We start from the raw sequence: 23,178 nt of genomic DNA, 5'->3' as shown, positions 1-23,178 counted from the left end.
TTTTCCCCCCTCCCTCTTTTCCCCACTCCCTCTTTCCCCCCCCTCCCCCTCTTTCCCCCTCCCTCTTTCCCCCCCTCCCCTCTTTTCCCCCCCTCCCTCTTTCCCCCTCCCTCTTTCCCCCTCCCTCTTTCCCTCCCTCCCTCTTTCCCCCCCTCCCCTCTTTCCCCCCTCCCTCTCTTCCCCCCCCTCCCTCTTTCCCCCCTCCCCTCTTTCCCCCCTCCCTCTTCCCCCTCCCCTCCCTCTTCCCCCCCTCCCTCTTCCCCCCTCCCCTCCTCTCCCCCCTCCCTCTCCCCCCCCCTCCCTCATTCCCCCCCCCATCCCTCCCTCCCCCTCCCTCTTCCCCCCTCCCCCTCTTCCCCCCCTCACCTCTTCACCCCCTCCCTCTTCCCCCCTCCCTCTTCCCCCCTCCCTCTTCCCCCCCTCCCTCTTCCCCCCCCCCTCCCTCTCCCCCCCCTCCCTCTTCCCCCCCCCTCTTCCCCCCTCCCTCTTACCCCCCTCCCTCTTCCCCCCCTCTCTCTTCCCCCCTCCCTCTTCACCCCCTCCCCTCTTCCCCCCCTCCCTCTTCCCCCCTCCCTCTTCCCCCCCTCCCTCTTCCCCCCCTCCTCTCTTTCCCCCCTCTCTCTTCCCCTCCCTCTCTTTCCCCCTCCCCCCTCCTTCCCCCTCCCCCTCTTCCCCCTCCCTTCCCCCCTCCCCTCTTCCCCCTCCCCTCTTCCCCCTCCCTTCCCCCTCTTCCCCCTTCCCCTCCCCCCTCTTCCCTCCCCCTTCCCCCTCTTCCCCTTCCCCCTCCCCTTCCCCCCTCCTTCTCCCCCCCTCCCTCTTCCCCCTTCCCCCTCCCTCTCCCCCCCCTCCTCTTCCCCCCTCCTCTCTGCCCCCTCCCTGCTTGCCCCCCTCCCTCTGCCCTCCCCCCTCCCTCTGCCCCTCCTCTGCCCCTCTCTGCCCCCCTCCCTCTGCCCCCCTCCCTCTGCCCCCCTCCTCTCTCCCCCCTTCCCTCTTCCCCCCTCCCTCTTCTCCCCTCCCTCTTCCCCTCCCTCTTCCCCCTCCCTCTTCCCCCCTCCCTCTTCCCCCCCTCCCTCTTCCCCCTCCCTCTTCCCCCCTCCCTTCCCCCCCTCCCTCTTCCCCCCCTCCTCTTCCCCCCTCCCTCTTCCCCCCTCCCTCTTCCCCCTCCCTCTTCCCCCTCCCTCTTCCCCCTCCCTCTTCCCCCCTCCCTCTTCCCCCTCCCTCTTCCCCCCTCCCTCCTCTCTCCCCTCTTCCCCCTCCCTCTTCCCTCTTTCCCCTCCCTCTTCCCTCTTTCCCCCCTTTCTCTTTCCCTCCCCTCTCGTTCCCCCCTCTCTTTCCCTCCCCTGTCTTTCCCTCCACACCCTTCTCTTTCTTCCACCCCTCCTCTCTCGCTCACCCACCTCCCTCTCTCTTCCAACCACTTGTCTCTCTCTTCCACCCCTTCTCCCATTCTCTCTCTCTCTCTCCCCTTCCCTCTCTCTCTTTTCCATTCCCTTTTCTCTCTCTCTCTCCCACCCCCCTTTCACCCCATTCTTCCTCTCTTCTGCCCCCCACTCTCTCTCCCACCCCTTTTTTCCCCCTCTCTCTCCCAATCCTCTCTCTTCCACCCCTTCTCCCTTTCTTCACCTCTTCCTCCCTGTCTCTTCCACCCTCTTCTCTCTCTCTTTCTCCCACCGTATTCTCGCTCTCTTCTACCCTTTTCTCTATCTCTCTCCCTCTCTCTCTTCCACCCCCTTCTCTCTCTCCCACCTTTTTCTCTCTCCCACCCCCTCCTTTCTCTCTCTCTCTCCACCCCCTCCTTTCTCTCTTCTCTCCACCTCCCTCTCTCCCTCTCGTCCCCTTCTCTCACTCTCACCCTCCTCTCTCTCCCACCCCCTCCTCTCTCTCTCTCACACCCCCTTCTCTCTCTCTTCCACCCCTTCTCTCTCTCTTCCACCCCTTCTCCCTTTCTCTCTCTCTCACCCCCTCCTCTCTCTCTCTCTCTCTCTCTCTCTCTCCCACCCCCTCCTCTCTCTCTCTCTCTCTCCCACCCCCCTTCTCTCTCTCTTCCACCCCTTCTCCCTCTCTCCCACCCCTTCTTTCTCTCTCTCCCTCTCTTCCACCTGCCCCCCCCTCTCTCTCTCTCTCCCCCTCTCTTCCACCCCCCTTCTCTCCTCTCCCTCTCCCCCATCCCCCCCCTCTCTCTCTTCCTCTTCCACCCCTTTCTCTCTACTTCTTCCTCCCCACAACAGGAACAAGGAGTCCTTCTCTCAGCAGAGAAGCTCGTTGCCGAACTCGTCCAATTCTCCAAATGGCGGAGCTGAGACCCCACCGAAAGAGGTAGGCAAGGGATTTCCCCTCCCGGTTTGTGTGTTTGGGATGATGGTGATCCAGATGCTGAGAGAAGGGAATCATCTGCAGGAGATTAATTTAGTTACAAACTCTCGGAGTTGAGTCAAAACCTGGCATCTCTCCGCCTCTCGGCTGGCTTCTTGTGGTGCTGGGATATTGGATCAATCTGTGCAGTTTAGGCTGAGCTCCAGAGCCCAGTCACAAAGAGCCACCCGGAATTCAGCCACAACTCCTGCTTTGTGGCTCCCTCCCAGCCTGTCCTGCTGACTCTGCCTTTCTAGAGAACACGTTGGTTAGCGAGTGTGAGTGAACACGTGTGCTCTGCCTCACATCAGGTGGACAATCTCGTTCTCTTGTAGGCATACAGGGTCAAAGTGTTCACACTCATGCACACTCACACTAGATCACTTGTGGGCACACTCAAATGCTATATCAATATAAACCAGGAAGCATTAGTCCTGACACAGGACATCCGGCCCTCTGTTTGCTTTTCCCATTGGATTGGGATTGGAGAGTTCCGGAGTAAGGGATGGACAATTGAATAGAGGGCAGCAGGGTAGCATAGTGGCTTAACACTGTTCCTTCACAGCGCCAGGGTCCCAGGTTCGATTCCCGGCTTGGGTCACTGTCCTGTGCGGAGTCTGCACGTTCTCCCCGTGTCTGCGTGGGTTTCCTCCGGGTGCTCCGGTTTCCTCCCACAAGTCCCGAAAGACGTGCTGTTAGGTGAATTGAACATTCTGAATTTTCCCTCTGTGTACCCGAACAGGCGCCGGAATGTGGCGACTAGGGTATTTTCACAGTAACTTCATTGCAGTGTTAATGTAAGCCTCCTTGTGACAATAATAAAGTTTATTATAAAGGCTCTGAACAGACTGTGGCCAATTGTCCCACTTGTCCTTTCTTTCTCTGAACCTTTTGTGTTTAGTTCCGCGGCCCCCACACAACTCTTCTAGATTGTTCCTTTGACGCTGCTCACGGCCCTGAGGAGCCTGTAGTCTCTCTCGGGAATTCTGCCGGAACTCCTGCAGACTCTCCTCCCCGTCCCCGTGGTCTGTTTCGTGATTTTATTCCAACCCATCACAATCCCAATTATCACAATGGGTGGGGGTCTGGTTCCTTTCGGAGCTTGCTGGTGTGGACCCACCAATGTGGGAGCTGGTTTCCCAATGATGGGCATCTCGTGATGGTGTGGGGTGTGGGAGGGGGGGCGGGGAGGAGGAATTTACAGTTCAGACCAAGAGCAAACAAAGAAAATTACAGCACAGGAACAGGCCCTTCGGCCCTCCCAGCCCGCGCCGACCCAGATCCTTTATCTAAACCTGTCACCTATTTCCAAGGATCTACTTCCCTCTGTTCCCCGCCCGTTCATATATCTGTCGAGATGCATCTTAAATGATGCTATCGTGCCCGCCTCTACCACCTCCACTGGCAAAGCGTTCCAGGCACCCACCACCACCCTCTGCGTAAAAAAACTTTCACGCGCATCTCCCTTAAACTTTCCCCCTCTCACCTTGAAATCGTGACCTCTTGTAATTGACACCCCCCACTCATGGAAAAAGCTTGTTGCTATCCACCCTGTCCATACCTCTCATAATTTTGTAGACCTCAAGGGATGGCCTCCTTCTTCACTGTAAATTCTATGCGGAGGAGAGCTGTACATCTCACCCAGTCCTTGGTGCCGTTAACTCTGTTTTCAGGTTTGACAATTTTACTGCAGATGGTCTTTCCTTAAAATAAAAACTTTCCCTTTGAATTTAGCTCGTTCTTTTGGTTGCAGTTGAATAGCTCCCAGTTGTGTGACTCTCGCATGGATCCTCTGGCTGGTGTTAGATCTGGTGTGTGTTTAGAGAGAGTTTGGAGTCTGTCTCTGTGGCTTACCTCAACTATTTACTCTTTGTGAAAATTCTCATTGAGATTGGTGACGTTTCGGGCAAGATCCCGACACCACCAGAGCGTTGCTTTCACCAGTGAAGGCTTGCGAGACAGGGTCTGTGCCACGGTTTTGGTGCATTTGCAACCAGTGCGGCGGCCCAGTTATACAGGAATTCTGTTTCCACCACCACCTCCCCCCCATCCCTATCCTAATCAGCCGAGTGGGCGCCTCGGTAGCACAGTGGTTAGCACTGTTGCTTCACAGCTCCAGGGTCCCAGGTTCGATTCCAGCTTGGGTCACTGTCTGTGTGGAGTCTGCACGTTCTCCCAGTGTGTGCGTGGGTTTCCTCCGGGTGCTCCGGTTTCCTCCCACAGTCCAAAGATGTGCAGGTTAGGTGGATTAGCCATTGCCCCTTAGTTAGTTGGGGTTACAGGGTTAGGGTGGAGGTGTGGACTGGAGTAGTGTGCTCTGAGGCAGCACGGTGGCGAGTCTCACGGCGCCGAGGTCCCAGATTCGATCCTGGCTCTGGGTCACTGTCCGTGTGGAGTTTTCACATTCTCCCCGTGTTTTAGTGGGTTTTGCTCCCACAACCCAAAGATGTGCAGGGTAGGTGGATTGGCCACGCTAAATTGCCCCTTAATTGGAAAAAAAAAGAATTGTTGTACTCTGAATTTTTTTTTTTTAAATGTAGTGTGCTCTTTCCAAGGGCGGTGCATACTTGATGGGCCAAATGGCCTCCTGCACTGTAAATTCTAAGATTCTTGCCCCCGATCATGTTCCATTAATTGCAGCTTTGGGAGGGGGGGGGGGGGGGGGGGGGGGGGGGGGGGAGGAACCACAGGGGGAGACCACCTGTCGAAGCGATGATTATTCTCTTTAGAGCAAAACAGGTTACAACAGGATGAAGAAGTGTTCAAAGTCATGAAGGGTTTTGATAGGTTAATAAGGAGAGACTGTTCCAAGTGACGGGAGTGTTGGTGTCCGGAGGGGCGGCACAGTGACACCGCGGTTAGCACTGCTGCCTCACAGCACCAAGGACCCGGGTTGAATTCCGCCCTTGGGTGACTGTGCGGAGTCCTGCAGCTTCTCCCCGTGTCTACGCGGGTTTCCTCCCAGATGTGTTGGTTGGGTGGATTGGCCATGTTAAAATTGCCCTCGAGTGTCCAGGGATGTGGAGGTTCGGTGGGGTAGATGGGCGAGTGGGATCTTGATAGGGTGCTCTTTTGGAGGTTCAGTGCAGACTCGATGGGTCGAATGGCCTCCTTCTGCACTGTAGGGATTCTATGATTCTAGGTGATTGGCAAAAGAACCAGAGATGCCCTTTGGAAATGATTCTTTACACAGCGAGTTGCTGGGATCTGGAAGGCAGATTGTAACTGATTGGATAGCCAAAGAACCCAGAAAGGCACAATTGGCCGAGTACTTTCTACCTGTGCAGTTTCATTCTATGGACCTCCCCACCCCAGCAAAACCCCGGTTTGCACTGGTCATGGCCACCAAACCCTTCGGAATAAGGAAGGTGGGAAATCCGTCCAGATTCCCACTCCTGCTCACTGTCTGCTGGCTCCTGCTGGAAGCTCCGTGGTTGAGGACAACATTGGACAGCATATGACATTCCCCTGCTCTGGGAATGTGGTCTCTTGGGTGATAGTGGTCAGAGTTTGCGAAATAATTTCACCCGCATCACCAAACTCCTCACCTTCAAGTGTCACAGCTGGGCCTTGGAGAGCACATTCTGGGCCTTGATCACACTCTGGCTAAGGAAAGAGATACTGAATCGATCTGACTTGGATCTGATCTGTCAAGTGACTCAACCCTTCATCCATTTTTCCGCTGTACTCCATAACCCCAACTTGGCAAAGCATCCATAGGCAGGACCCTGAGAAGTGGTCTTTGTCGGGGATCTCCAAAGATAGTAACCCCTGGCAGGATCACCTCAGCTTTAATCCCCCCCCCCCCCTCCACCCCCCCCCCCTCCACCCCCCCCCCCCCCCCCCCCCACTTCCCCCCACCACTCCCCATTTTGAATGCTCCCTGAATCTTCTCAATGCACCGTATGTGTCTTTCCGATCCCAGGCAGACATTCTTTGATCGGGTCCAAACATTCTCACTTCTGCCTGGCAAATCAATCCTGACTGGCCTACATCACTGGATCCATTGGTCGCTGCTCTGCCACCCCAGTCCGTTGGCCGCTGCTCTGCCACCCCAGGGGTCCAGCCCTTGGCCATACTGTCTCCCGCTGCAGCTTCAACACCGCTCGTGACTGACTTCTTGTTTCTGCCCTTTCGTGCACTCCTGGTCCTTTTCTCCATACACCGATGCGTGGAAACGGTGCCCAATTGCCTCAGCCTTCGAATTTGCCGTTTAAAACCGGAAAAAAGTCCGGGGGACAGGTCCAAAAGTCCAACCAGAGCGGGAGCCACCAAATGTGCAACTTACTCCTCCATAGCCGCCACCGGAAGTCCCCCCCCCAGGCAGGACATTGATCATCCTTTAACTCTCTCCTTGCAAAATAGACAGCCCGTCATCTCCGCTTTTGGTTATCCATCTACCCCACCGAACCTCCACATCCCACGACACTCGAGGGCAATTGTTTCAAATGTGGTTTCTTGTGGGCAGTTGTGAAATAACCTTCAAAGCAGATGGAGGTGAAAAGAGAGAGAGAGAGAAGGAGACGAGGGGTCAGGGTACACACAGAGGGACGGCTACGAGTAGCTCTGACTGGTGGTGACGAGCTCCCAACGCACCTGCCCCCGGAGGGGTGACTGTGGCTAAAGGAAAACCTCAGGAATGATTATCCAGGATGGGCTTTCAGGCTTTTGAGGCCTAGCTCTGAGATTGCTGCTCTTTCTGCTCAGTCCCATGGCAACGTCCTTTCTGCTCAGTCCCATGGCAACGTCCTCCCTGGTCACCAACTGTCAAACGTTTTCTTTAGTGTTTACTTCATTAAATCAGAATTTATGACCCTACTAGGTTTTGCTTGGATATAATTTCTAATTAAAGTTCTCTCTATCTTGATTCTCTCATTCACCTTCGCTCTCCTCCTGTCTTTTTCTTTTATCTCTCTGTTTCTTTTTGTCCCCCTCCCCCACTCTCCAGACTCCAACAAATGGACTGCAAGATGGCAGCAAAACACCAACAAAACCGTCAGTGCAGAAGAAAACGTCCCAGGAACTGGATCCCACGCAGACTCTCGAATCTCCCAAGTACGTCGGGCACTCACTCCAAGAGAACCCAGGCTGTGATCCCAGCTCTGTCCTGGGATGCTGTAATCTACCCCAATGCCCCTGGGTGAAGCAGGGGTGGAACCAGGACGCGTTATCCGCCCGGATTCCTGCCCCCGGTCATTGACCATTGGGGAGTCATTATGAGCTTTGGGAGTTGGCAGCGGATTCCTCTGGAAATGTGTTGTCAAATAAACTCAACATCTTTTGGATTGGGGGTGCCCGCGCTGAACGAAACAGTTGCTGAGAGCCAGGGGAACACAGCACCTTCTGGGTAAAGCTCCCCTCCTCATCGTGCGTACTGTCTGGAGATGGTCTGGGCTTGGAGAGAGATAGAGAGAGAGAGACAACCTCTCCTTTGTTGCAGAAATGACCTCTGATTGCAATTGGTCAAACTGTTAGACTGGGAGGATTTTGATTGGGTTGGGGGGGCTGGGGGTAATTTTCCATTCACACAGGGTGATGAGACCCCATATTTAGGGTGAATAAACATTGAGATATTGGCAGGATGTTGGAAGGTTTATTACTGCTGGGAGAAGGGCAGGTGGCAACTTTTGCCGCGGTTGAGCTTTGAGCAAACATACTCACTGTGTCTGTGCTGGGCAAGAATTGCTCAGAACTCTGGACCAGGATCCAGTGGTAGGAGTGGAGGGTGCGGGACAATGAAAGGAGAAGCCAGTGATGGGATGGGGAAGAGCAAGGCACTGGGGTTGAAGTGAGCGTGAATCGAGCAGTGATGGTTCTGAATTTGGTGAGACGCTAACTCACCGACACTTCCCCTGAGCTGCCACGGTTTGTGGTGGGCCCGCCACATATTTACAAGATTTTCACACTCTGCCTTCAATATCCCCGTACAGATCTTCGTACCGTGGACCGTTACGGAGATTTCTCGGTAAGAAACAAGCTGACAAAAAGTCTTCAAAGGAGCCGGCACAGACACCGGATGAGGAAGCTGCCAACCTGGCTCAAGACCCATTGAAGAGCTTCGGGGAGAGTGAGTTTTCCCGCATCCTCTGCGCAAAAACATTTGGCTTCATTTCCCTTCAAGGTCCTTTGCTAATTATTTTCAGTCTATAACGGTAATAAAACTCTTAAGTAAAAGCAGAGAAAACTGTGAACACAATAGAGTTTATGATGAGTGGGGGGAAAGAGTAAGGACAATGTATGTGAGGAAAAAGAGAGTGATCAGGAGCAGTGTGACTTCTGATGGTGATTTTGTCAAAGAACATATGAAAATTGCAGCCATGCTGAATAATCGCTTTTTGTCGGTATTTTCATTAGAGGTTCACGTGCCAGATATCCCAAGGAAACTAATATTGAATCAAGGAGTGACTCAATAAAATTAATGTTAGGGCAGCACGGTGGCGCAGTGGTTAGCACTGCTGCCTCACGGCACCGAGGTCCAAGGTTCAATCCCACCTCTGGGTCACTGTCCGTGTGCAGTTTGCACATTCTCCCCGTGTTTGCATGGGCTTCACTCGCTCAACCCAATAGATGTGCAGGGCAGGTGGATTGGACACGCTAAATTGTCCCTTAATTGGGGAAAAAAATGAATTGGGTACTCTAAATACATTTTTTTTTAAAAAATTAATGTTGGTGAAATAACAGTCATAAAGAAAATAATGGCGCTAAAGAGAGCTAAGTTTCCAGCACCAGATTCATTCCATCCCAGAGCTTTAAAGGAGATTGCTGGGAAGACATTGCAGATCCCCGAACTATAATCTTCTAAAGTTCAATCCATTTCGAGTCTGGATGGTTCTTTGTCACTTCACTATTTAAGAAAAGTGAAAAGGGAAAAGCAGTGACCAGTTATCCTGCTGTCAGGAAATTACTGACGTCTCTATTTAAGCATCTGGTGAAATCAACACTTTGACAATGTTCAGCTGATCAGAGGGAGCCAGCATGGATTTATTAACGCCTGCCGAACCTGATTGAATCTTTTGAGGAGGTGACTAGAGTCGGACAGGAAAATGTTTCTAGATGTTATTTACAGGAACTTGCGCAAGTTTGCCAATGATACAAAGGTGGGCAGCATTGAAAGCAGTGTGGATGAAATCCTGAAATTACCAAGGGATGTTGCCAGGTTAAGTAAATAGCCAAACTGTGACAAATGCGTTTCAGTGCCCATTCAATGAATTGATGTTCAATGGATTCAACAAGGGACCTTGTAAACGGTGAAAGTTGGAAACAGTGGAGGGCACAAAGAGACTTGGTGGGGTCTCCATGTCCATCGATCATTAAAATATCATGAACAGGTATAAAAAATCAAGAAAGTTAATGGAAACTATTTTTTCTACCTGGAGCACTAGAATGCAAGAAATCCTGCTTCAGTTACACACAACCCTGGTTAGACCACACCTGGAGTCACTGTGATCAGTTTTGGGCTTCACACCTTGGGAAGGGTATACTGGCCTTGGAGGGGGGGGTACAGCTTAAATTTAGCAGAATGGTACCTGGACTGCAACGGTTACATTATGCGGAGAGAGTACACAAACTAGGGTTGTATTTGCTGGAATTTGGAAAGCTAATTTGGTCAAGGTTTTCCAGATATTATGGGGAACAGATGGGGTAGATGGATAGAAGCTATTTTCTTTGGTTGGGGGAGCCTCGCCCTCGGGAGCAGAGTCGGAAGTTTTAAGAGTCAAACGTTTCAGGAGTGAAATTCGGAAACACTTTTCCCCACAAAGGGGGGCAGAAGTTTGAAATTCTCTTCCACTAAATGCCAATTGATGCTGGATCAATTCATTTTCAATCTGAAACTGATCAGATTTTTGTTAGCCAAAGTTACAAAGGGGCAACAGCGGGTATGTGGTGTTAGGTCAGATATCAGCGTGTGAGCAGATGGGGGCTAAATTAAAAAGCAGAACCTCAAAGGTTCTGCTTTTTTTGCCTTAGCCACAAGCCAATTGGGGTAGGGTAAATAAGATTAGAGAGGTGGACGCATCGTTCAAAAATTGGTGTGGGCGAAAATGAGTTTTGATTCATGGAGCACTGACACTAGTCCTGGGAAAAATGGGGAGCTGTATTGTTGGGGATTGTCTTTATCTGAGCCATGCTGGGACCATTGTTCTGCATGAGTTATGTAACTAGGACAATGGGGAGGGCTTTAAACTAAGTAGAGGGGAGCGAGGGATCATGTGAGAGAAGATGTAGTAAAGGGAAAAGATAAGGCAAGGTAGTAAAGATGGCAATCAGCGCATGGCAGGAAGGGACAGTGTGTACAAATTTAAGTGTGTGATAACAGATAAGAGCAGAGTTTGCAAAAATAGTAAAAGGACAACAAAAGGCTCTGTACCTGACCTCCCGTCGCATTCGTAACAAAACGGATGAATTGTCAACTCACATAGAAATAAATATGTGTAATCTGATAGCCAGAACAAGACATGACTACGGGGCGGCACGGTGATGCAGTTGTTATCACTGCTGCCTCATGGCACCAAGGACCCGGATTCGATCCCGGCTCGGGTCACTGTCCGTGTGGAGTTTGCACACTTTCACCGTGACTGCATGGGTCTCACCCCCACAGTACAAAGATGTGCAGGGTAGGTGGATTGGCCACACTAAATTGCCCTTTAATTGGAAAAAAAATGAATTGGGTGCTTTAAATTTAGAACAAAAAACTAACTTTCTTTAAAAAAAAACAAGACATGGCTACAAGGTGACTAAGGCTGGGATCTGAACATTCAAGATTACTTGACTTTAGGAAGGATGGAAAGCTAGGAAAAGGTGGTGGGGTAGCACTGTTAATTAATGATAATGTTTGTACAGTAGTGAGAGCTGACCTTAGTTTTAAAAGATAAAAATGCAGAATCAAAATAGGAGCAAAATAGTTTGAAATAAAACCTGAAGTGCTGGAAAAACTCAGCAGGTCTGGCAGCATATTTGTGCAGAGATACTGTATGACAGAGTATTCAGGAAGAAATAATGGAGGCTTGTAAAAATGGCAACTTCAGTTATCATGGGCGATAGAGATTAGACAAATCAGATTCACAGAGATAGCCTGAGGTCATTGAGTGGGGCCCGTCTCCAAGATCAAGTCCACAACATGCGGAGCATGATCCGAAATAACAACAGGCGAGTACCCCAGGAAGAAGAGACCTACCCACCATTAAGAAGTCAATCCGGGAGTGGATCCGATGGACATGAGGGGAAAAAAGAAAACTCCTTATCCCTCAGATACATATATCTCCACGCATCTGCCCCCACATTTGTTCCATAAAGACCAATATCGCCTTTGCTACCCTGACAGACTTAGGACTCGACCTATCCAGCAAGGGATCCAATAAACAATTGAAGTGTGTGTGTGTGTGTGTCTTGCAAATGGGTCTCCTGTACAAACACCACATCAGCCTTCAAACCCTTCAGTTGCGCAAACACCCGTGATCTTTTTTACTGGACCGTTTAACCCCCTTACATTCCAAATTATCAGCCGGACAGGGGGCCTCCCATCTCCCTTCCTCCTCCCCGACCCAGAGTCAGCCATTCCCATCATGTGGGGTCACCCAGCAGTGACTCATCAGGTGCCGATGCCAGGCCCACCCAAAATGACCACCAAACCCCCCCCCCCCCCCCATAAGACCAGAACAAAGACAGAGCTAACCACCGTCAGCAGACTAAAAACCCTGCGGAACCACACCCCAATTAACAAACAAATAGCCAAAAGGAGAAAAAAGACCTCTGTCCCCCCCCACCCCCACTCAACCCCAAACAAAACAACAACAATCCTAAACTCATTGTTTTTTCAAAAAACACCCTGAAGTAACGAGCAGCAGATTCTCCCAAACCTTCACTCCCATTAACTAACTTTACAGCTAGCAGGGTGACCCCCACTCAGAGTAATACCAGAAAAATAATCATACCAAGAACCAGCTCCCTGCCCACATCCAACTTCAAGATAAAAAGATAGAGAGAAGAGAGAACCAATGCCCATCCCATAAACAACCCCCAAAAAACAAACTCCAAACATGCCCAGAAACCCCCCCCCCCAAGCAAATCCCCGTAATCACATGCCCTCGCCCACAATACAAAGATCTCGCAATACATACGGATACAACCGTACCGAACAATTAATTCGTCCCCAGCCCATGCTTCTTTACAAACCCGTCCGCATCCTCCGGCACCTCAAAATAATGGTCTCTCTTTAAAAGAAGATGCGCAGGGTCTACCCGCCCGAATCGCACGTTGCTCTAGAATAGCGTGGCCTTGGCCTTTGCCTTCTCGCCAGTTCTGCTCCCACGTTTTGATATAGCCTCAATGCGTGCCCCTCCCATCTATACTCTCGATGGTCTTTCACCCACCTCAGGACCCATTCAATGGGTGAAGGGACCAAGTGCACCGAGGCAAAATTTGCTGATGATTCAAAGACAGGTAGAAAAATGTGGGGAGCATGTAAGAGTCCAGAAAGGTTAAGTGAGTGGGCAGAAATGTGGCAGATGGAGTATAATGTGGTTGTTTTGGCAGGAAGAATCATAGAATTTACAGAGCAGAAGGAGGCCATTCGGCCCATCGAGACTGCACCGGCTCTTGGAAAGAGCACCCTACCCAAGCCCACACTTCCACCCATAACCCAGTAACCCCACCCAACACTAAGGGCAATTTTGGACACTCAGGGCAATTTAGCATGGCCAATCCACCTAACCCGCACATCTTTGGACCGTGGGAGGAAACCGGAGCACCCGGAGGAAACCCACGCAGACACGGGGAGAACGTGCAGACTCCGCACAGACAGTGACCCAAGCGGGAATCGAACCTGGCACCCTGGAGCTGTGAAGCAATTGTGCTGACCACTGTGCTACCGTGCTGTCCTTAATCGAAAGGCAGTATTTTATAAATGGAGAAAGGTTACAGAACTCTGAGGTGCAGAGGGATCTGGGTGTCCTGGTACATGAATCACAAACATGTTAGCCTGCCGGTACAGCAAGTGATTAGGAAGGCAAAGGAATGTTGACGTTTATTGGAAGGTGAATGGAATATAAAGGCAGGGACATTTTGCTACTTTTGTACAGGATGTTGGTAAGTCTGCATTCAGAGTTCTGTGTGCAGGTTTGGTCTCCTCACTTAAGAAAGGATTGAATTACATGAGAAGCAGTTCAGAGAAGGTTCACTCAACTGGCCCCTGGGGATGAAGGGGTTATCTTAGGAGGAAAGGCCAGGCCTACACCCTTTGGAGTTCAGAAGAATGCGAGCTGATCTTATTGAAACGTGTAAGAAGCTGAGGGGAATTGACAGGGTGGAGGCTGCGAGGATGCTTCCCCCAGGGGGAAGAGGTGAGAACTAAGCGGACACTGTTTAAAAATAAGGGGTCTCCAATCTAAAACAGATGAGGAGAAATATTTTCAGTCGAAGGATCTTTGTTCTGTGGAATTCTTTTCTCCTGGGAGCAGTGGAAGCAAGATCATTGAATACTTTTACGACTGGGTGATAAAGATTCTTGATTGACAGGAGATCACGGCATACAGGGGTAGGCCGGAAGGTGGAGTTGAAGCCAAAGCCTGGTCAGCCGTGATCTTATTAAATGGCAGAGCAGGCTGAATGGCCTACTCCTCCTAATTGATGTGTTCATATGTATCAGCCATGATCTCATTGAATGGCAGAACTGTGTCAGGGGGCCAAATGACGACCTCCGCTTCCTACTTTCCTGTGAGCTCTGGCTAGTGAAGGAAATGGTTTTTCCTTTCCACTTTATCAGACACCTCTGTTAAATCTCCCCATTAAACCTTCTCTGCTCTGAAGGAGGACAATCCCAGCTTCTCCAGTCCCTCCACGGTAACTGAAGCCCCTTATCCCTGGTACGGTTCGGGTAAACCTTTTCTGTACCCTCTGATATTCATTCTAAAACGTGGGCCCCGCGGTTAAATGTGCTGCTGCAGCTGAGGCCTAACATGTGGCTTGTAAAAGTTTCGCATCATTTCTTTGTTTTTTGGAGGGGCAGCACGGTGGCGCAGTGGGTTAGCACTGCTGCCTCACGGCGCTGGGGTCCCCGGTTCGATCCCGGCTCCAGGTCACTGTCCGCGTGGAGTTTGCACGTTTTCCCCATGTCTGCGTGGGTTTCACCCCCACAAACCAAAGGTGTGCAGGATAGGTGGATTGGCCACGCTAAATTGCCCCTTAATTGGAAAAAATGAATTGGGTACTCAAAATTTATTTTTTAAATTGTTTGATTTTGTATTCACTGCACAGATTTGCAAAGCCATGTATCACAAACATTTAGTTAACAACGTTCCCAAAGGCTCCTCCCTGTCTGAGCCAGTCCACTCCGCCCCTTTGTCGGATTATTCTGGCATCAAAGTTCCGCCCCTCACCCACCACTTCCTCAAGTATCGATCTCTTCATTTCATTTCATTCATTCCTCCCTCCATCCGTGCTCTTAAAATCGCCCTCCCTCCTCAGCAGACCTATTATTCCTGACTTTAACCCTGTAATTGTTCCAGAATAGGAAGTGGTCAGTATTTCCCCAAACAGGGCAGCGAGCTGTTGTGGGGAACTTGGAGTCACAGAGTTTTCCCCGAACACGGCTGCCAGGATCCTTGAAGTTCCAGTTTGGGGGTTGGGGGTGGCGAGTATGCTGGTGTGTTGTTTGGCGGGGAGGGGGAGTGGGCGCGCAGATTACAACCCAAACCACGGGGATCAAACGGAACTGGCAAATGCTGTGTCGTAGCTGATGGGGAAGCATTCCTTCTCGATCGCATTGGTCGGATTTCAATGTTGCTGGTTAAATCGTTGCTGTTTTCTTTTGCAGAAGGGGAGTTGGGGAAATCTGCCACTTTCCCCTTGGCACATTCCACGAGTTATCCATATTTAGACCTGACCAAAGAAAGCGCAACAAAGATGAAGCGAAGTCTCAGCATTAAAATTGGTAACGCTACTGCGGTGTCTGAGCAGTGGGGGACTCACTTGAGCCAAAAAATCACCAACGCCAACGAACTGAAAAATCTGGATGAATTCCTCCGGAATAAGGTAAACTGTGGATTGCTGATGACCAACTGACAGCAGGTGGAGCCTCCTCCCAGTCCTATCGTCTGCCTGACTCATATGTCCATCGGCATTCTTCATTCGCTCCCTCCTCTGCTGTGCGCTGAACGCATTCTTTCTCACCTGTAGCTTATTCAGCCATTAATTTGTAGCCACTCGCCCGCAATAAACAATTGCTCAATCTCTCTATCCCTCTATCACTTCCTTCTCCCCTCTCCCTCCCTCACTCTCTCTCTACCTCTCGCTCTCCCTCTTTACCTCTCACTCACTCCCCCACTCTCTCTCTCTCTCTCTCTTTCCTCTCTATCACCCCGCCCTCCCCTTTCCAGTCACTTCTCCACGCCTGCCGCAACTCTATCTCCATCCTCTTATCCTATCTCCCTATCGGTGATTGGTCATTTCTCAATATTATTTCATTTCCAGGTGAATGACCTCAGTACCCTCGTGTCCCAGGAATCAAAAATCGAGACTTTGTTCATCGGAGTGACCGTACAATTCCGACAGACCCTCAAAAGCATGTACCCCGTCCATGTGAGTACAATCTGCTGACCTTTCTAAACAAGGCTGTGTCTGCACTTCAGCTGTGAGTGAACATGGGCTAAGGTTTCCACACACACGGACTCTCACTGGGATACGAGTTCCACACTCACTGGCTCTCACTGGGGTACGGGTTCCACACACACTGACTCTCACTGGGGAACGGGATCCACACACACTGACTCTCACTGGGGTACAGACTCCACACACACTGACTCTCAATGGGGTACATGTCCTACACACACTGACTCTCACTGGGGTATGAGTCCCACACACACTGACTCTCACTGGGGTATGGGTCCCACACACACTGACTCTCAATGGGGTACATGTCCTACACACACTGACTCTCACTGGGGTACTGGTTCCACACACACAGACTCTCACTGGGGTAACGGTCCCACACACGCTGACTCTCACTGGGGTACGGGTTCCCCACACACTGACTCTCACTGGGATACGGGTTCCACACACACTGACTCTCACTGGGGTACGGGTTCCACACACACTGACTCTCACTGGGGTACGGGTTCCACACACACTGACTCTCACTGGGGTACGGGTCCCACACACACTGACTCTCACTGGGGTACGAGTTCCACACGCACTGACTCTCACTGGGGTACGGGTCCCACACAGACTGACTCTCACTGGGGTACGGGTCCCACACACACTGACTCACTGGGGTATGGATCCCACACACACTGACTCTCACTGGGGTACGGGTTCCACACACACTGACTCTCACTGGGGTACGGATCCCACACACACTAACTCTCACTGGGGAACGGGTCCCACACATACTGACTCTCACTGGGGTACGGATCCCACACACACCGAATCTCACTGGGATACGAGTTCCACACTCACTGGCTCTCACTGGGGTACGGGTTCCACACACACCGACTCTCACTGGGATACGAGTTCCACACTCACTGGCTCTCACTGGGGTACGGGTTCCACACACACTGACTCTCACTGGGGAACGGGATCCACACACACTGACTCTCACTGGGATACGAGTTCCACACACACTGACTCTCATTGGAGTATGACTCTCACTGGGGTACAGACTCCACACACACTGACTCTCAATGGGGTACATGTCCTACACACACTGACTCTCACTGGGGTATGAGTCCCACACACAATGACTCTCACTGGGGTATGGGTCCCACACACACTGACTCTCAATGGGGTACATGTCCTACACACACTGACTCTCACTGGGGTACTGGTTCCACACACACAGACTCTCACTGGGGTAACGGTCCCACACACGCTGACTCTCACTGGGGTACGGGTTCCACACACACTGACTCTCACTGGGGTACGGGTTCCACACACACACGCTGACTCTCACTGGGGTACGGGTTCCCCACACACTGACTCTCACTGGGATACGGGTTCCACACACACTGACTCTCACTGGGGTACGGGTTCCACACACACTGACTCTCACTGGGGTACGGGTTCCACACACACTGACTCTCACTGGGGTATGGGTTCCACACACTCTGACTCTCACTGGGGTACGAGTTCCACACGCACTGACTCTCACTGGGGTACGGGTCCCACACAGACTGACTCTCACTGGGGTACGGGTCCCACACACACTGACTCACTGGGGTATGGATCCCACACACACTGACTCTCACTGGGGTACGGGTTCCACACACACTGACTCTCACTGGGGTACGGATCCCACACACACTAACTCTCACTGGGGAACGGGTCCCACACATACTGACTCTCACTGGGGTACGGATCCCACACACACTGACTCTCACTGGGGTATGGGTTCCACATACACTGACTCACACTGGGGTACAGGTTCCACACACACACTGACTCTCATTGGGGTATGACTCTCGCAGGGGTACAGACTCCACAGACACCGACTCTCACTGGGGTACGGGTTCCACACACTGATTCTCACTGGGGTACAGGTTCCACACACACTGACTCTCACTGGGGTACGGGTTCCACACACACTGACTCTCACTGGGGTACGGGTTCCACGCACACTGATTCTCACTGGGGTACGGGTTCCACACACACTGACTCTCACTGGGGTACAGGTTCCACACACACTGACTCTCACTGGGGTACGGGTCCCACACACACTGACTCTCACTGGGTACGGGTTCCACACACACTGATTCTCACTGGGGTACGGGTTCCACACACACAGACTCTCACTGGGGTACAGCTTCCACCCACACACTGACTCTCATTGGGTATGACTCTCGCAGGGGTACAGACTCCACAGACACCGACTCTCACTGGGATACGGGTCCCACACAGACTGACTCTCACTGGGGTATGGGTTCCACACACACTGACTCTCACTGGGGTACGGGTTCCGCACACACTGGCTCTCACTGGGGTACGGGTCCCACACAGACTGACTCTCACTGGGGTATGGGTTCCACACACACTGACTCTCGCTGGGGTACGGGTCCCACACAGACTGACTCTCACTGGGGTACGGGTTCCACACACACTGACTCTCACTGGGGTACGGGTCCCACACAGACTGACTCTCACTGGGGTACGGGTTCCACACACACTGACTCTCGCTGGGGTACGGGTCCCACACAGACTGACTCTCACTGGGGTACGGGTCCCACACACACTGACTCTCACTGGGTACGGGTTCCACACACACTGATTCTCACTGGGGTACCGGTTCCACACACACAGACTCTCACTGGGGTACAGCTTCCACCCACACACTGACTCTCATTGGGTATGACTCTCGCAGGGGTACAGACTCCACAGACACCGACTCTCACTGGGATACGGGTCCCACACAGACTGACTCTCACTGGGGTATGGGTTCCACACACACTGACTCTCACTGGGGTACGGGTTCCACACACACTGGCTCTCACTGGGGTACGGGTCCCACACAGACTGACTCTCACTGGGGTATGGGTTCCACACACACTGACTCTCGCTGGGGTACGGGTCCCACACAGACTGACTGTCACTGGGGTACGGGTTCCACACACACTGACTCTCACTGGGGTACGGGTCCCACACAGACTGACTCTCACTGGGGTACGGGTTCCACACACACTGACTCTCACTGGGGTACGGGTCCCACACATACTGACTCTCACTGGGGTACGGGTTCCACACACACGGACTCTCACTGGGGTGCAGCTCACACGCACGCTCCACCCAACCACACACCACATATCTGCCCCTAATTTCTGAACCTTGACGGTTATCAGAGTTGAACAGCTAAGGCCAGTCCTTCCATCAGCTGCCTGACTCGGGGACATGCCCTCGAACAGGATGTTGAGCAGTTGGATGAGTACAGACGAGGGACTGAACCTGGGCCTCTTTGCTCTGCTTGACCAGCGAGTTCTGCAGCAATGATGCAAAGCAGTGAATGCAACCTGATCACCGTTTCCCTTTCTTTGTCTCACCCTCCATCATTTGACCCAATCTGTAGAATGGACAAACGCATGTGAGCTACAAGGACCTGATGCGGAATTATCACCTTCTCCTGACCAGACTAGTGGGTGAGAGACAGAAGACCGAGGTCCAGTTTGTTCTCAACCTCTTCCAATCCTTGCTGGACGAGTTTGCCCGAGGTTATTCGAAGAAGGAGGAGATGGAGCTGCTTAAGGTAATTCTGGGCCCCGCATTTCAGGAAGAATGTCAAAGACCTGGAGAGGACGCAGACAGAATCTGCTGGATCGGCACCGGGAATGAGGAAGTTCAGCTTTTTGCAGAGATTGATCTTGGGGCAGAGACGATTTGGCAATTGGGGTGCCCAAAATCACAAAGTGTTTTGATAGAGTGAACAATGAGAAAGTGTTTCCGTTCGCGGGAGGGTCGGTAACCAGAGGAACCCAAATTGAAAAGAATTAGTTCAAGGGCCAAAAGGGGAGGTGAGAATTTTGCTTGTCTAGCGAGTTTGTTCTGGTCTGAAATGTGCTGCCTGAGAGTTGAGTTAATAACTTTCGGTTTGCAGGATTAAGCAGAGGAGCAGGACTGACTGGATAGCTTTTTCAGAGAGGGCACAGGGCCAAGTGGTTTCTCTGTGTTTCAGTCCATGTTGGATATGGTGACGGTGCCATGACTGAGCCGAGGATGTGTTTGGGTGTAGGAGCCTGTCTCCCACTGCTCCTCCTCCCTACTTTGTGAGGGATTCCCTCGGGTTTCGGGAACTGAGGGGGGTTGTATGATCTAATTGATATGCTTTAAACATAAAGGGATTCAATAGGCCGATAGTGAGAAAATGAAGATTTTTGTTGGACAATGGTAGTGGGAATACTGGACAAAGGCAGATCAATAGATTTGAAGTCTGGATCTGGTGAAGTAGACTCATGGGCCTGAAAGGTCTCCTTCAGTTCCTGATTTCTCACATTCCCATTCTGCTGTGAGGAGAGGGAGGGCACCAACCATCTTGCATGTTGACCCAAGGTCTTTCTCCTTCTCGCTTTTACAGCCAGCAAAAGCCCGAAAGAAGAGACGGAAACGGAACCAAATTGTAAGTATTGGATCACAAAACCTCATTTTCTGTTCCCCTTTGAGACTGGTTTCTATCACAGGATCTATCCGAGCAGTCTTGGCTCAGCAATAATTGGCTGTGTTGCGAGGGTTATTTGCACAAATTTAGTTTGGAGGTGTCAGCCACAGGGAATGGGGGGGGGGGGGGGGGAGGAGGAGGAGGAGGAGAGCCCCTCATGCCCTGAGAGCATTGAGCAAATCTCGTGAAGATGCATATCGCAATGCCCAATTTACTCTCAGCAAAGTCCTCGAAACAGAATGAAATGTCCATCTGACTTGGGCGTTTGACTGCGTTTCTGGGGGCTTGGACAGACCACTCTTGAGACTCCCGAGTTTTTGATTGCCCTTGGGCGGCACTCCTTTGTTTATTGACGGCTGTTTCCTGGCTGATGGTTTGTGATTTGTTCAAATTTGAACTTTTCAGAAGGAGGAGCACCTTGGCCATTTGTTCCGTAGCTACCAGGTGAATATCCGTCAGTCGTGTGAGCAGTGTTCCTCCTACATCTGGCCCATGGAGAAGGTCCTGCTCTGCTGCAGTAAGTACCAAAATAATCAGGGCATTGGCCTGGATGGTAACTCTCTAGTTGGCCTGGTACCAGTGAGTCCGCTCTCCAGCTCAGATTGTGCAGAGCAGCGGAGGGGATTAGCTCTTTATCCAGAGCAAAGGTGGGACATCGCCAGGTGTGCGCAAAGTATGGTCGCATATAGGGATGCCGCTATTCCTGGCCAGAATGGAGCCAAATGGATGATTCCCCTGTCACATCTGAAGCCCACACTGTTGCATGTGACTGTGATTGATTTATATTGTGTAACTATTTGTGGACGGCACGGTAGCACAGTGGTTAGCACTGTTGCTTCACAGCAGCACCAGGGTCCCAGGTTCGATTCCCGGCTTGGGTCACTGTCTGTGCGGAGTCTGCACGTACTCCCCGTGTCTGCGTGGGTTTCCTCCGGGTGCTCCAATTTCCTCCCACAAGTCCCGAAAGACGTGCTGTTAGATGAATTGGACATTCTGAATTCTCCCTCTGTATACCCGAACAGGCGCCGGAGTGTGGCGACTAGGGGCGTTTCACAGTAACTTCATTGCAGTGTTAATGTAAGCCTACTTGTGACAATAATAAAGGTTATTATTATCCTCCACTCGATGAATTTTGTTCGTAAAACAATCCTGCTTTCATTGGGAGATTTTGCTGCAGTTTGAAGAGTCCATTTGGTGTCACTTGCATAATTTTTTTAAAATCCTGCCAACTCATTAGCTGATGCAGTGGGGCCAATTCTATTTCTGTTGCGAGGAAGATTGAAACAAGTTGGCTGAAAGTTTGTTTCAGTCCCAACAGAGGTACCATGGGAAGAGCTCCTCGGGCACTGCTGGATATTTTGGACTGGTCAGTATTCAGGATCGACCCAGCTAAACAATCTGTTTCCTTCTGTTCCTAGCCTGCAAATTGACGTGTCACAAGAAGTGCCTGATGAAGATCCAATACCCCTGCCAAACAGACAGCAACAGAAAGGTGAGTTATTTAAATGGGGTGCATGGTTGAACTCAGCTGCAGGGGTGGTCACTGCATTGCGACTGCCATCAGACCATCATCATGCCAGGCCCACACCAGGGCCACGTGGCACTATCACAGCTGTGGCCGCACTTGCCAAACTCACTGTCGTCTTCTCTCTCTCTCGTCAGAGTGACCTTGAGGGGACGTCGCCGCATTTCGGGGTACGGGTCTGTGCGCTGACGGACGAGAATCAGACGGTGCCTGTGGTGATGGAGGTGCTCATGGAGTACGTGGAAATGAACGGACTGTACACTGAGGGGATTTACCGGAAATCTGGTGCAGCAAATAAGATGAAGGAGTTACGGCAGAGGTTGGAAGAGGGTGGGTGATTGATCCTGTGTTGCTTTGTGTCTCAGAGTCTTACCGCGTGTCTTGGTGATGAGCACCACTTGTACACCCAGTAAGGAAATGGTCACGAGTGAGAACCAACCAAATAGACCCTTAGCCCCACAGTGTAAGGGAGCTTTACTCTGTTTGTGTGTCAGGAGGAGCGGTGACGTGGTGGTAACCTCCCTGGAGTGGAATCCAGAGGTTTAGGCCAATGCTTTGTGGACACAGGTTCAAATCCCACCAGGGCAGCTGGTAAAATTTAGATTCAGTTAATAAATCTGGAACTGAAAGTCTAATGAAACTATTGTCGGTTGTCGTAAGAAACCAACTGGTTTACTGATGTCCTTTAGGGAAGGAAATCTGCCATCCTTGCCTGGCCTGGCCTACATGTGACCCCAGATCTATAGCAATGCGATTGACTCTTATCTGCCCTCTGAAATGGCCGAGTGAGACACTCAGTTCTATCAAATCGCCGCAAAGTCTACAAACTTTGTTTGACGGGGTAATGGTTGGTGGTAACATGGTGAACGTTTGACCCGGCATCAATCTAAGGTGCTGGAACTGACAACGGCAAACCCATCCCTATCGACCCTGCAAAGCCCTCTGTACTAACATCTGGGGCGCTTGTGGCAAAATTGGGAGAGCTGTATCATAGACGAGTCAAGCAACAGACTCACAGAATTATACCTTAGACACCACAAAGGTGGTGGCACAGTGATATACAGTCGGGAGGGAGTTGTCCTGGGAGTCCTCAACATTGACTCTGGACCCCATGTAGTCTCAAGGCATCAGGTCAAACATGGGCAAGGAAACCCCCTGTTGATTGCCACCC

The 23,178-nt window shown here is 51.5% G+C and overlaps 1 protein-coding gene across 1 annotated transcript in view; it reads left to right on the top strand.

Annotated features, from left to right (window-relative positions):
• The window catches only part of myo9b (myosin IXB), a 183,428-nt gene that overhangs the window by 122,412 nt on the left and 37,838 nt on the right, over window positions 1-23,178 (top strand). The window contains exons 21-30 of the mRNA XM_072483924.1: window positions 2,229-2,316; window positions 7,301-7,407; window positions 8,283-8,419; window positions 15,164-15,381; window positions 15,820-15,927; window positions 19,400-19,576; window positions 20,402-20,443; window positions 20,888-20,999; window positions 21,901-21,974; window positions 22,145-22,337. Coding sequence (XP_072340025.1) covers window positions 2,229-2,316; window positions 7,301-7,407; window positions 8,283-8,419; window positions 15,164-15,381; window positions 15,820-15,927; window positions 19,400-19,576; window positions 20,402-20,443; window positions 20,888-20,999; window positions 21,901-21,974; window positions 22,145-22,337 — 1,256 coding nt within the window. The remainder of the gene's footprint in view (window positions 1-2,228; window positions 2,317-7,300; window positions 7,408-8,282; window positions 8,420-15,163; window positions 15,382-15,819; window positions 15,928-19,399; window positions 19,577-20,401; window positions 20,444-20,887; window positions 21,000-21,900; window positions 21,975-22,144; window positions 22,338-23,178) is intronic.

The sequence above is a fragment of the Scyliorhinus torazame genome, chromosome 18 (assembly GCF_047496885.1).
Source record: "Scyliorhinus torazame isolate Kashiwa2021f chromosome 18, sScyTor2.1, whole genome shotgun sequence".
Taxonomy (NCBI): domain Eukaryota; kingdom Metazoa; phylum Chordata; class Chondrichthyes; order Carcharhiniformes; family Scyliorhinidae; genus Scyliorhinus; species Scyliorhinus torazame.
This window is presented reverse-complemented; position numbering and strand designations above follow the sequence as displayed.